Source organism: Sorghum bicolor, chromosome 2 (genome assembly GCF_000003195.3).
Source record: "Sorghum bicolor cultivar BTx623 chromosome 2, Sorghum_bicolor_NCBIv3, whole genome shotgun sequence".
NCBI lineage: Eukaryota > Viridiplantae > Streptophyta > Magnoliopsida > Poales > Poaceae > Sorghum > Sorghum bicolor.
In genome coordinates, this window is record NC_012871.2 from 17,753,748 (window position 1) to 17,766,839 (window position 13,092).

At 47.0% G+C, this 13,092-nt stretch overlaps 3 protein-coding genes across 3 annotated transcripts; 2 read left to right on the forward strand and 1 right to left on the reverse strand.

Annotated features, from left to right (window-relative positions):
- On the forward strand, nucleotides 1,969-4,083 carry LOC8061655 (WRKY transcription factor 6). The gene is made up of 3 exons (XM_002459762.2): nucleotides 1,969-2,336; nucleotides 2,497-2,601; nucleotides 3,286-4,083. Exons 2-3 carry the CDS (start codon nucleotides 2,498-2,500, stop codon nucleotides 3,830-3,832), a joined length of 651 nt encoding a protein of 216 aa, XP_002459807.1. The 5' UTR covers nucleotides 1,969-2,336; nucleotide 2,497; the 3' UTR covers nucleotides 3,833-4,083.
- Nucleotides 7,504-8,256, reverse strand: LOC8059764 (E3 ubiquitin-protein ligase SINA-like 10). The gene is made up of 2 exons (XM_021453411.1): nucleotides 7,999-8,256; nucleotides 7,504-7,920 (listed from the first exon to the last, which is right to left on the reverse strand). The coding sequence occupies exons 1-2, from the start codon at nucleotides 8,254-8,256 to the stop codon at nucleotides 7,504-7,506; spliced, it is 675 nt and encodes a 224-aa protein (XP_021309086.1).
- LOC8061656 (lecithin-cholesterol acyltransferase-like 1) lies at nucleotides 9,419-11,049 on the forward strand. Its single transcript, XM_002459763.2, has 2 exons — nucleotides 9,419-9,857; nucleotides 9,948-11,049. Exons 1-2 carry the CDS (start codon nucleotides 9,439-9,441, stop codon nucleotides 10,873-10,875), a joined length of 1,347 nt encoding a protein of 448 aa, XP_002459808.1. The 5' UTR covers nucleotides 9,419-9,438; the 3' UTR covers nucleotides 10,876-11,049.

A 13,092-nucleotide genomic window follows, 5' to 3' on the forward strand; every position in this document is an offset into this window, starting at 1 on the left:
ACGACTAACCCGTGTTCATCATCTGTGTGGCTGTATACCAATCGCTGGCCATGGCGCCTGTACTGTGCTACAGTGTCTATTTCGTAAAATTTTTTGAAACTAAACAAGGCCAATATTGAATCTTAATCAGGAAACGATAGCCGTAGATTGCATACCTAACCGTTGTGGCACAAAATGAATTACGAGAAAGCAGCTGACGTCGCCGATACCCATGGAGGAAGCGATGCCACGACACGCACGGAGGCGGCGCCCGCGGCAGGCGCCGGCGCTCAGCGCTGGACGAAAGGTATAGTTCGTCATGCCGCGTGTTGTTACGTCGTTCACAAGGACCTAGCAGAACAAGCTACGAAGGTCTGAGGTACATTACAGAACATGTAGGAATTGCACTTGCACCCCTCTGATCACTGAATCAGGTGAACAGTGTTAATCGAAGAGCCTCCAACTCCGGCGCACCTTAAATTTCTTTCCTCCTCTGCACTGTAGATGATCGCGCTTCTCTATGTATTAAACAAATAAGTAGAAGCTGCTACTGTGCCCTGACATCTGCAAGTAATTTTTTTCGGTCATACTCGCGCCCGAACATCCGATGGGAATGAATCCCATCGAACGCCCTCCGTCAGCATAGTCCCCGCACCTATACGGAAGAAAAAGCATATCCTGCATTGCCCCTGCATGACCGAAGAAAAAGCATATCCTACATTGCCCCTGCATGACCTCATATTGCCCCCGTCCACCCGAACAAAAGAAGAAAAGTATAGACCCGCCCTGCCCCACGCGCATGGGAGAAGTGGATCGCACCCGCCCCAGGCCTCGCGCGTACGGGATCTGCCCCCTCTGTCGACCTCGTTGGCCCCCTAGCACCTTCGCCCGCCGCTAGCTCACCCCCAAAGCCCGGCCCCAACTTGCCACCCTCTCTTTGCTGCTGCAACAGTAGGATGCAACATCAACCGAGACCTAATGTAACAACCAAAGAAAACCATTGCAACATTCAACCCAGATCTAATGCAACAAACGAAGAAAACCATTACAACATCAAGCAACGTGAGCTCGCCAGAACCCTAGCCTACTGTGACATCAACTGAGACCTAATGCAACTAACGAAAAAACCCATTGCAACATCACCCCAGATCTAATACAACAAACGAAGAAAACCATTGCAACATCAACCCAGAGAGCTTGTCGGAACCCTAGCCTACTACAACATCAACCGAGACCTAATGCAACAAACGAAGAAAACCATTGCAACATCAATAAAGACTTAATGCAACAAACGAAGAAAACCATTGCAACATCAACCCATACCTAATGCAACACACGAAGAAAGCCATTGCAACATGGTGAAGAGTTGAACCGCGGAGAGCTCGCCGGAACCCGAGTCACCACCACATCCCATAGATCCGGAGGAAGGAGGAGTAAGGGAGGAGGAGAAGGTGGAGGAGCAGATCTAGAGGAGGAGGAAGGGGAGAGAGGCCTCGAATCCAAAACCGTCCCCACCTACCTCGTTGAAGCCATGCCGTCGTCATCGTCTCTGGATGCATAGAGATGAGAGAGCGAGGGAGAGAGCAGGGAGGGAGGGAGGCGTGCTCTCCTTGCCGGAAGTTGTCGTGCCGCCCACACTTCGGTGACATAGAGGCACGCAAAGGTCGTTGCGTGGAGGGGAGGATGGAGGGAGAGAGGGAGGGGTGGCTCGCCAGGCGTCACGGGGCGTAGAGCGTTCTGACGAGCAGCCTAGACGGACGTGGCGTTGGCGAGCCGAGAGGGGGCGCGTGTGCTCGCCGAGCGGTGCCGCGGCGGCGAGCGACGGAGAATGGAGCATGCGACGCTTGAGTGGGCTGCGTAGAGGAGAAAAGGAAAGAAGATAAGGCAATGCGGGGAGTGGAGGAGCTTGCGCCACGTCCGTCCGAACGCTAAAACACGCGTCGGACACCTTGAGTCAAGTATTTTTGATTTATTTTTTAAAAAAGAATCGTATCATTTAACAACAAAAAATGTTCTCATATATTTCTAGGAGAATGAACCAGGTGCTAATTATTAAGGATAAGATAAAGCGTGCAGTGAGTTGGTCAGAAGTCAACCAACCATCTCAAGGCACTGCTTGCCAAGCTGCTGCCGGCGGCGGCGGCGGGAGCAGGCTATGGCGCCGGTGCAGAGTGCTCTGGCGGCGACGTGGACGCCGTCCTGTCGGACATCACTGATTCACTGTGTCAAGCGATCACTTCTCTGCGGATCCGCACCGGTGGGCAGCCAGCGACCGCCGGCATCGCCGCCAACAGGAGCCCAGCCGGTGCCGGCGGCAGGAGATCAGCAGCGCCAAGGAGAACTTCTCAACGGGCCAGGTGCCAGCCGCCCACCTTTTACTCCACTTATCATCAGTTCCTGTGCTAATTGACTTTAGTGTTACACCAAAGCTAGTAGTTTCAGTTACTAGTTTGTGAATTCCTCGTCAGTCACCTCACCTCTGTGGTATTCTTGAGTCTTGACCTCTTCATGATCCAGGATGGATGCTGCATCCCGGATGACAGTGCTACAGAATGGAGTTCATGATTCGTACACATGGAGGAAATACGGGCAGAAGGAAATTCTGGGCGCCAGATTTCCAAGGTATCTCGGATTCTTTTCATGCGTTACTAAATTACTGACTCTCTTTTATTAGTTTTATGTTAATCCCATCAGTAGCCGAGTTAGTTAAGAATTTCTCATGGAAATTAAAACAGAGTATTCAACCATTCACTGGAGTATCCTGTCATTAATTAATTCTGTACACTCTAATCATTAATATTAGTAGTAAATAGATTTAGTTGGTTACTTCTAATGACCGAGTTGTGTCATTATTGGAAAAATAAGATCTCTTTAGTCATGAATATTTCTATCTAAACTATTCACGTACTTCCCCGTCATCTAATATAGTGTATTATAGCATTCAAAAATTATCCTCAAATATAATATTCTAATTAGAAAACAAAATAAGAATACATGTGTCTTTTATATTTTATCTTAATTTATCTTAAGACTCCTAGAATGTACTATATTACAGATTATGTCATTATGAAGCATAATCTAAAATAAAGCACTAAGTTTAAAAATAAATCAACAAAAATCTCTAGCACGCCAAAACCAATAAATATGTTTAATATTAGGTAAGAGTACTTACTGTACAATTATGCCCTATGTTCTGCAATTAGCACATAGTACAAGCATTCAAAAATTGTCAAGTACGGACTATAAGAGATTCCAGGGGGGACAGAAACTAGTTTTGTATTAAAATTCATATGATGGTTGCTGCAGGAGTTACTACAAATGTGGCCGCCGGCCGGGCTGCCCCGCGAAGAAGCACGTGCAGCAATGCGACGCGGATCCGTCCAAGCTGGAGGTCACCTACTTGGAGGCACACACGTGCGATGATCCACCACCGTCGTCGTCCCATGCTGTTCCAGATCCGACGGCCGGCTCCGACGCTCTGCTCGTACCACCAGTCCCGACCGTTCCGTTTCCATCAGCTCAGTGCTACGGCGGCGGCCGACCGTCGCCGCCGCCGCTGCCGCCGTACCAGGTGCCGTACGCCGCGACGACGCTCGGCTCCAACGTCCTGACGCTGACGGCCACCGGTGTTCTTCTGCCTAGTGCAAGCTACGACCCTGTTCCGGATGTCACGGACTGCACGCCGTCGTTGGAGCAGGAGCAAGACCATGATCTGCTTCACATACCTTCGCCGGCTTGTTCACAGTCAGAGCTGCTGCCGATGGAGGCTGCCAAGCTTTCACCGCACGCGCACGGGCTGCCTCTGTCGTTGGAGCACACGCTGGATTGCGACTTTGCTGTACCCGAGCTTTAATTAGCGTTCTTGATGTTAAAGAGTGTGATCGACCCTTTCACGGTAGCAGATTACATACAACAGCATCGATATTCTTGTTTTCTGTACAGCTATTACTGTAATGCAATGCGATTAGAGTAGTAGTGGTTTCGGTACAATATATGAATCAGAATTCACAAGGGAGAGCCCAGAATATTATGTACTTAATCCATCCCAAATTGTAAGTCGTTTGAGTTTTTTAATATCAAGTTTGACCACTCGTCTTATTCAAAGTTTTGTATAAAATATCACTTTTTTTTGTTGTGTATTGGTTTATTAATAAAAGTTCTTCAAGAATTACTTAAATTTGACTATATTTGTATAAATTTTTTGAATAAGACTAGTGATCAAATTTGGAGTAAAAAAAGTCAAACGACTTATAATTTAGGATGGAGGGAGTACGTAATTAAGCTGCCTTTGCTTTCAGAATACTGGTAGTTGTTTACAGGCCAGCAAACCTGGAAAAGGAAAACTCAAAGCAGAGGAGTCATAACTCTATCATGAATCTGGTAGACACATGCATGCTGCTGCATTCGCTAACAAGCAGGAAACTGCACAAAAACTTACATATATTACAGGTGAGGTCAACCGCTATGTATTGTAGCTAGGATTATTACTGATTGAGTCCGAGTTTTCCTTCACAATTTGATACTTCTTGTGAGAACTAAAAGTGTCAGCATCCAGCCCAATATAAGAGAAGAGCTCCATGGGCCAAGAGCAGGCTCACGTACTCGGAGGCCCAACACGCGCGTAGCGAGTAGCGAGTGGTTGTGAGCATGCCTGTGTGCATGGTGGGGCATCCGCCCATGTATATGTTATATAAGGCAAACCAGAGAGAGAGGACATCAGAAAATTATAAACCAAACTCTCATACTTGCTAAGCACTCTTACTACCGTATATGTTCCTCGATCTATTGCTTTGCTGTTCGTCTGATTTCCCCTTCCTTGATTCTCCTTCCCTTGCCTACTGCTAACAAAAAGGTATCCGTGACCAGAAATTGTTTTGGTTCACTACTGGGAGAACTAGAGAAGCATTGGTCTGGTCAGCGCCCAAGGATGAACAAGATGTGGAGCAGAAGTACATGGGTTCCTTTTCATGAACTCCCTATGTAGGTTGCAAGGGCCATGCGGCTCCAGGAACCTATGTTATGTCAGACACCGATTTCACTTCCGTTTTATCAGAAACTAGTTGAAAACTTGAAATGGTACATACCTGCGTATCGAGTGGAAACAATTTACAGGCAAAACACAGTGGAAAATCATAATTATATACAATAACCAGGTTTAGTATAAAATCTGTTACATTATAAGTGACCATATGTAGCATCGTATGAACAGGACGTCATATAGAATAGTGTGGGCGTTAATGAGTGATAAGTTAGGTTCAATACATAAGAGAGTGCAGGAGCCATGCAAAAGCAGTGCGAAGTGATTGGCAGAGCTGCTACCCAAAGCCAACACTTTTGTTATGATCATGATAACTATTGTTAAGCGTTCCTGGGTTGAATCAAACTGGTGGGGTTCAATCCTCCGTAGCTACTGTAGCATTCTGTTCTCTTGTGTGTAGCATTCTGTTCTCTTGTGTCTCTGAACTGCTATCAAACTCTCTGTTGTATTTCTGTTATTAGTAATGGAAATGGGGTGACCCCTGATTGGAAAAAATATATTCTTCTACTCAATATATAGTTATCATACTTTGTGTCTAAGTCTCTAAAAAATTTCATGAAATTTCACCCAAAATTTACTAAATTCGATAATTTCGATGGTGGCTTAGTTTTTAATTGAAATTGAAAATCCTGGTATTTACCACTAGAGTTAACATGACAATGATTTTGCTGGGTTGTGCAAAGCGATTTTTTGCAACCGAGTATAACCTTGGCCACAAATCTTGGCTGATATAGCTATCCAGCATTTCAGATCAATATGATGGTTGGTACCCGGCCTAATCCAGCCGAGGTCACACGGCTCTCATGCTTGATCACACCTGCGCCATTTGCATGATCACCTCGACTGAGAAGCAGGATCTTTGAGAAGTGATGAGGCACCCTCTTGTCGATGCAAGCAAGCTCAACCAGGGTGCTCTTCCCAACATTTGCGGGGCCAATGATTGGCAAGAAACATCTTCTTTTCTTCCTCTTCACATTCCTGCTTCTACTTAGTATGCTTCAAAAGCTTGGCAATGGTCTTCTAACAATTCTTCAAAACTAAAGCTTCATAATGTTCTCGGTGCTAAACTCTCCGGGTTTCAAGATCTTGCTCCCAGTCGTGATGGATGGCGACATCATTGTGTGTCTTGATGATTGTCCCTTGTAGAGTCGTCAAAAGTGTGTTCACACACAAATATGTCACATGTGCCTCAAGCGATGAGATGTGAAAAACATGTCTTAAGAGAGAGTCCTATCATAAATGCCGTAGAGAACTCTTGGAACCTAACACTCCAAGCACTTTTCTATTCAGTGTAAGCAGCGGCAATGGAGTACCTAAGATTGGCCTAACCGCCTTTAGGACCCTGCCCCTCACTGTCGCAATGAAGAACAAGAAGTACAATAGACTAGAGAAAGTAGTAGGTACGGCAATAGATTTCATCGTTGATAAGCAATCGGACATTACCCTTTATTTTTATATCATGGCAGGTCTTTCTGTTGAAAATCAATAAAGAAAGCAAAACGCAATTTCTTCAATTGTATCCACCATACATTTCTTCATTATCCTTTTAAAATATGTGAAATTTTACGGCGCTCGAAAATAATAGAAGCCTTTCATTTCGAGATCTGATGGTTTAAAAATAGGAGGAAGGAAATGGTAGAAAGTTATGCACCGAAACAAAAAAAAATACGTGGACCCAAAATTAGTTTCTAATTAATTTTGAAGCATATTATAATATTTTGTACGTCTCAGCAGCTACTTCTAATCTCTAAAACTGCTTCTCTCATCTCTTATCCAGGTAGAGGCAGCAGCAAAGTCCCCGGCCTAGCTGCCCTTGCCGTGCGGAGCTTGCTCCGGCAGGCAGCTACTGCCGATGCTCCTCTGCCTTTGGTAAAGCCTCGGTGATCATTCCTGCTCCCTGCGACCTCCCCATCTCGTTAGTCACATTCCATAGCTTCGAAAGCTTCTCCCAGAAATCCGGCCATACGCTGCGATTCGCGCCGCTACCGCTTGCTCCAGCAAACGCGAGAGGTTCCAGGCATGGTCGTCTACGGCCGTGCTGCCTGCTGCGTGCGTGCTCTGTTTTGCTGTTGCTAGCATGGTTAGCATGGCGATGTCACCTCAAAATAGCAGCCGATCCACCAACTCATTTGGTGTCAATAGGAGCACCACATACTCCATTTAAATAACTTTCAGCCCTACGGTGCACCAATGGATATTGCAGTTTGACCCACCTTAGGTATACATACTAAGCAAGTGACGTGCATCTTCTTTGGACTCATCTGGAAATGGTTTGCTGTGGTGGTGCTGCCGGGGACTTGGCCCAAAGCATGTACGTGAACCGTGGGCCAGCCTCAGCGGTGGCGCTCTTCTTGACGCACGACACCGAGACGGCGCAGCTTGCCACGCCGTTGGCACCGCCGCACGGGCACACAGACAGCAAGAACAGGCTGCGCTCGTCGCCCTCCACGACCGGCAGACGGTAGTGGTGGTGCTGCGGCTCCAGCCTAGAACGCGGAGCGGGACTGCGGGAGCGCCTTCCCGTAGGCCAGGAGCATGTGCAGGGGCCAGCCGTGGTCGACGACGAGGTGGTCGCGGAGCCTCGGCAGGGTGGCCGTGAAGGGGCACCCAGGCACCGCGCACTGGCACGACGCGTAGGCGCATGTGTCCTGGTGTGTGGCAGTCACATGGTAGATGATGGAGGTGCCGCAGCCATAGGAGTTGAACGGGCACGACACCCTGGCGTCGCTGATGAACACATCCAGCTCCGGCCCGCAGTGCGCAAAGGCACTGGCGCGGTCGCACTTGCGGCAGTGGCCCCCGTTGAGGCAGGCGCCGCACAGGAGGTGCCCGGCCTCGCACTGCAGCCACATGGATGAAGGCACATCCATCAATCCGTGGTGCAAAATAATCAAATCTTTGTTCTACACAAGGACATTGAAGGAAACAAACTATCTACTACGCATCTGCTGCCTATAGATTTGGTGGATGTGACATCATACCTTGACTACGGGAGGCTTGAGGGGGCGGCGGCACTCGACGACGATGCAGGGGAGAAGCTGCACGTCGACGCTGATGTTGATCCGTGGCCGCTCCAAGGCTTGGGTTGCCTGCTTGGCCACCGTAGCTCCTGCGCCGGGTGATCCTCTGCCGCCATGGGCCACGCCTCCCTGCTCTGGCTCTTCCTTCACTCCGGCACTGGAGACCACCATGGTATTCTTGCTGTTGCTGGCCTCGCTGCTCGGCGATTGAAACGACATCTTGGACTGTTGCTCCTCGGCCACCTCCGCATCAATGACTATGGACTACTTGCTCCTCCTCCTTGGTAGGCGGGGAGGCGGGGGCGGGGGGCGGGGCCGAGGCAGCGGGCGGTAGCTCAGCGACCGGTGGCAAGGAGCTAGGGTCGGACAGACGGGAGGAAGGGAGTGGATCGAACCACTCGATCCAAGTTTGCAGATAAATCCGGTGATAAACAAACAAAAAAAATAATTGAACAAGTTAGATATCTTGAAGAAGGACAATTTTTATAGAGTTCAAGAATTTTACCACTAGGCTTGGATGGGATGTAGAGAAAAAAACTGTTGACTGCCGAAGGAATGGTGGGATGAACACCTTGCATTGCCATTGTAAATATATTTTGTCAATTGTTTGTTTTTGTGGTGCCTTGCTAATTTTTATTTTTTTTAAATTTTAGAGATGCAACAATCTTGATAAAGGAATCAAATGAAGTCATGTGAAGTTTTGAAAGCATGGACCAAAGTTTCTTGAAGATATGCATGCTATTTTTGGCAAGTCACGAGGACACCATGAATACCATTCGTACTAGGATAACAGATGCTTTGGTTAGTGCGAGAGGAGGCTAGTTATGTTGACGGATGACATCTTTCTATAAGCCCTTTCATTGATATTGTTCTATTTATATGAACCAATCACTTCGTTGGATGAAAAAACTATGAAAATTATTTTTATCTTGCTTAAATAGTCCTTTTAATGAGAATCGGTGAACAAATTATTTTGTTACAAGTAATTTTCATATAAACATGTCTCTAGGCCTCGAGGGGTATAACAGGTATTCCTTACACAACCTACACATTGACAGCTGCTCTAACCAAACGACCTTCTACTTTTCTACAACTAGTTTCCGACAGCTGCTTTTCCACAGCCCATAGCTCACAACAGCTGTTTCAAAAGCCACAACCCAACCAAACACACACTTAATTAGTTTTGAGGCTCCAAATAATTTTTCCCAAGCATCGTAGTCAGTAGAAGTACGTAGCAGTCGGCAAATTAAAGATGGTCTCGATCACACAATCATATATATATATATATATATATATATATATATATATATATATATATATATATATATATATATATACCTTGTGTGAATTGCAATACATGCACTAGGCTAGTTAGCAACCAGGCAAAAACAAGAGAACTCCATGGCCTTGTCTACTCCTCTTGTCCTGCCTCTGCTTCTCCTTGTGCTTGTGCTCCCACCAGCCCTCCGTGATTACCTCTCGGCAGGCCACCTAGATGCCGGCGTCGTCGGCAGCGAGCTCCACCTCCACCCGGTGATTCTGTTGCCCGGGATGGGCTGCAGCGACCTGGAGGCACGGCTCACCGAGGCGTACCGACCGTCAGAGCCACGCTGCGGCGCAATGAAGGGCAAGGGATGGTTCGAGCTGTGGAAGAACGCCTCAGATCTGGCGGACCACGACTACGTGCATTGCTTCCTGGAGCAGATGCGCCTCGTCTATGATCCTTCCACCAACGACTACCGGAACCTGCCCGGCGTCGAGACGCGAGTGCCCAACTTCGGCTCCACAACAGCCTTCAGCCAAAAGATCCCTCTCAAGTCGTGAGTCGTCCTTCCAATCTGCATGCAGACAAATCAATAAAATATACTCTCCATTTTTTTTTTATAAAAAAACTGACCCGTTCTCTCCAGAGACTGGTGCCTCGGAAAGCTCAAACATGTACTGGAAAACAAGGGATACCGTGAAGGGGACACCATGTTCGGAGCCCCTTACGATTTTCGCTACGCACCGCCGGCTCCCGGCCAGACATCCCAGGTGTACTCTCGCTACTTCAAGGAGCTGACGGAGCTCGTCGAGGCCGCGAGCGAGAGGAAACGCAAGAAAGCCGTCATCTTGGGGCACAGCTTCGGCGGAATGGTGGCCCTCGAGTTCGTCCGGAACGCTCCCTTGCCGTGGCGGAACCAGTACATCCACCACCTCGTCCTCGTCGCGCCGACGCTCTCCACCGGGTTCATGGAGCCACTGAGCAACTTCGCCTCCGGAACCAACATCCTCTTCGTGCCAACGACGCCGCCGCCGACGCCGCCGCCGGCGCCGCTGCGGCTGACCACGAGAGCCATGTGGAGGAGCTTCGAGAGCGCCATCATGAACTTCCCGTCGCCGGCCGTGTTCGGGCGCAGCAGGCCGCTCGTGGTCACCAGGGAGAGGAACTACACCGCGCGCGACATGGAGCGTTTCCTCTCCGCCGTCGGCTTCGGCGAGGCCGTCGAGCCATTCCGGCGACGAGCCGTCCCGAAGATGGACAACTTCGTGGCGCCGATGGTGCCCATGACGTACATCAACGGAGTCGGCAACAGGACGCCGCTGCAGCTGGGATACTGGGACGACGACTTCGATGCGTCGCCGGAGACGGTAGTGTACGGCGATGGAGATGGCAAGATCAATTTGGTCAGCGTCTTGGCGTTTGAGGAAGAGATGGGTCGGCAGCCAGGACAGAGGGAGCAGTTCAGATCCATCAAGATCAATAAGGCCCAGCATTCTTCGATTGTCACGGATGATTTTGCCCTGGACAATGTCATTCAAGAAATTCTTGAGGTCAATCGGCAGAGTCCTTCATAGGTTAAATTCATTTTGTGCTTAAAACGGTCGTGGTGTGGTCGCAATTCAATCGCTTTGTCAATCACTCAATTCGTTGCCTGATGAACTTGTAATAAGTACACGCGGTGCAGTGCTTCGGAAAAAGCAAAGACCGCAATTTTTTTTCGCTTGTCAAATAAACGTGGCTCTCCTTAATTTGCTGTGTCCGTCCTATGTGATGATCATATATATCATGAGATTTTTTTTTTTTTGTGATTTTATTCACAGCTACGGAGGAATCATTGGTAGAGAAACAACCTTTTAGTCCATGGCCAAAAAGTATTTAGCTCTGATTTAAAATTGCAATCGAGGCTAAAGGATGCATTATGACCTTGAGTCTCGGTTTGCAATATAAACCAGAACTAAATTCCACTCTTTAGTTTTGGTTGTAATAAACACCAAAGCATGTCAATGCGGGAGGGCTTTAGTTTAAGTTTAAGACAACTAAACCTAAACTAACTTTAGTCTTGATTTGTGTCTTAAACTTAGACTAAAGCTACCTCCCAAGTAAATTTAAAAGGAAAACAATGTATCTTGTTTATGTCAGATGTATGGTGGAGTTGAGATGACAATGCGTACAAGAGCTGAGTTGAGAGGTTTTAAGTTTGAATCTCCACAACTTAAACCATCACTAAAATTGGAAACCATTAGTTCTCATTGTATAATCCCAATACCCAAAACTAGAACTACAGGGTTTGGGAACCCAGACTAAAGGCCATTTTCCCGGTAGGGAATGGTTGCCCTCGAATTCCTAGGGAACACGCCGCTCGAGTGGAGGAACCAGTACATCAAGCACCTCTTCCTTGTGGCGCCTGTACACTTCACGGGCTGACGGGGGTCCTACAGCAGCCACTCAACATTGCCTCTGGGGCCACATATGATGAGCTACGAGCCTACGCCTAAGCTACCATGTCTTTGAGGGCGCTGTGGAGGAGGTTTGAAGCCTTGTTTAGATGCGAAAAGTTTTTAGATTTCGATACTATAGCACTTTTGTTTGTTTGTAGCAAATATTGTCCAATCATAAAATAACTAGAATCAAAAGATTCGTCTCGTAATTTACAGGTAAACTGTGTAATTAGTTTTTGTTTTTATTTATATTTAATGCTTTATGCATGTGACGAAAGATTCGATGTGACGACAAATGTTGAAAACTTTTTGGTTTTTGTTTAAACTAAACAAGACCTGAGTCTGGCCTCGTGGATCTGCCCTCCCCGAAGGTGCTCGGCCACCAAACCACTTGTGAATCACATCGCAGCGGAACTAGCTACAGGCTCATGGAGGATTTCCTCTGTGACATCGGCTTCCATCAACGGAGTGGGCGTCCGGACCAGCTGCAGCTGGTGTACTGGGACAGTAATAATTGCATGGTACGGAGATGGAGATGGGTATGGACAGCTGGTGTACCGGTGTCCCTGGAGTACGGAGGTGGAGATCGGGTATGTCTTTGATTCGGATCCAATGACCACATGGTACGTTTAGATTGTAATTAAAAGAACTAAACATGAAGTAATTATAAAACTAATTGTGTAGATAGAGAATAATTCACAAGACGAATCTATTAAGCCTAACTAATCCATCATGAGTACATTATTAAATTATGGACTAAATAAGCTTAACTAGTAAGCCTAGTATAGTGTCCGTGCTAACGGTATGTGAAATTACCTAGATTTTTTCATAAAAGGGAAAATTTTATAATATTATAATCCTATAATCGAGCCATTACATTATCATATATAAGCTATTATCATAGTCATACATCGTGGAAAACCAAATTACAACACATTGACTTTACAACACTTGGTCAACAAACCTATTTACATCGTTTTTCTAGCGGAAACACACACGGGTCTTTATCAGAGTCGATGTAGCACATCAGCGGTGAAGGCTCCTCCTTCACAGGCAATCATCAGAGTCAGCGTAGTTTATCAGCGGGCGTAGCCTTTATTTTCGAATCAAACTTGAGTGCAGGAATGAAAGCACCTAATCCTTCTATTCTCCGTAGTTATCATCGTAGATCACATCCAAAACCTGCTAAACAATTTCCAGTACTACAATTAATACTGGAATGCAAACGGTAGATCAAGAGGCCTATATATGGCTGTAGTTTTCCTATGCAAGTTTATCAATATTTTATAATATAATTTATCCAGTTTTAATCTATCTCAACCACACATCCATCCCATCACACACATCTCACCA

What these genes read in the sequence shown, in the direction of transcription:
- LOC8059764 (XM_021453411.1), bottom strand. Translation starts at nt 8,256, where the DNA reads ATGTCGTTTCAATCGCCGAGCAGCGAGGCCAGCAACAGCAAGAATACC. An exon ending in TCAAGCCTCCCGTAGTCAAG is followed by an intron (nt 7,921 to 7,998) that starts GTATGATGTCAC and finishes GTCCTTGTGTAG; the next exon opens with AACAAAGATTTGATTATTTT.
- LOC8061655 (XM_002459762.2), top strand. Translation starts at nt 2,498, where the DNA reads ATGGATGCTGCATCCCGGATGACAGTGCTACAGAATGGAGTTCATGAT. An exon ending in CTGGGCGCCAGATTTCCAAG is followed by an intron (nt 2,602 to 3,285) that starts GTATCTCGGATT and finishes TGGTTGCTGCAG; the next exon opens with GAGTTACTACAAATGTGGCC.
- LOC8061656 (XM_002459763.2), top strand. Translation starts at nt 9,439, where the DNA reads ATGGCCTTGTCTACTCCTCTTGTCCTGCCTCTGCTTCTCCTTGTGCTT. An exon ending in CAAAAGATCCCTCTCAAGTC is followed by an intron (nt 9,858 to 9,947) that starts GTGAGTCGTCCT and finishes CGTTCTCTCCAG; the next exon opens with AGACTGGTGCCTCGGAAAGC.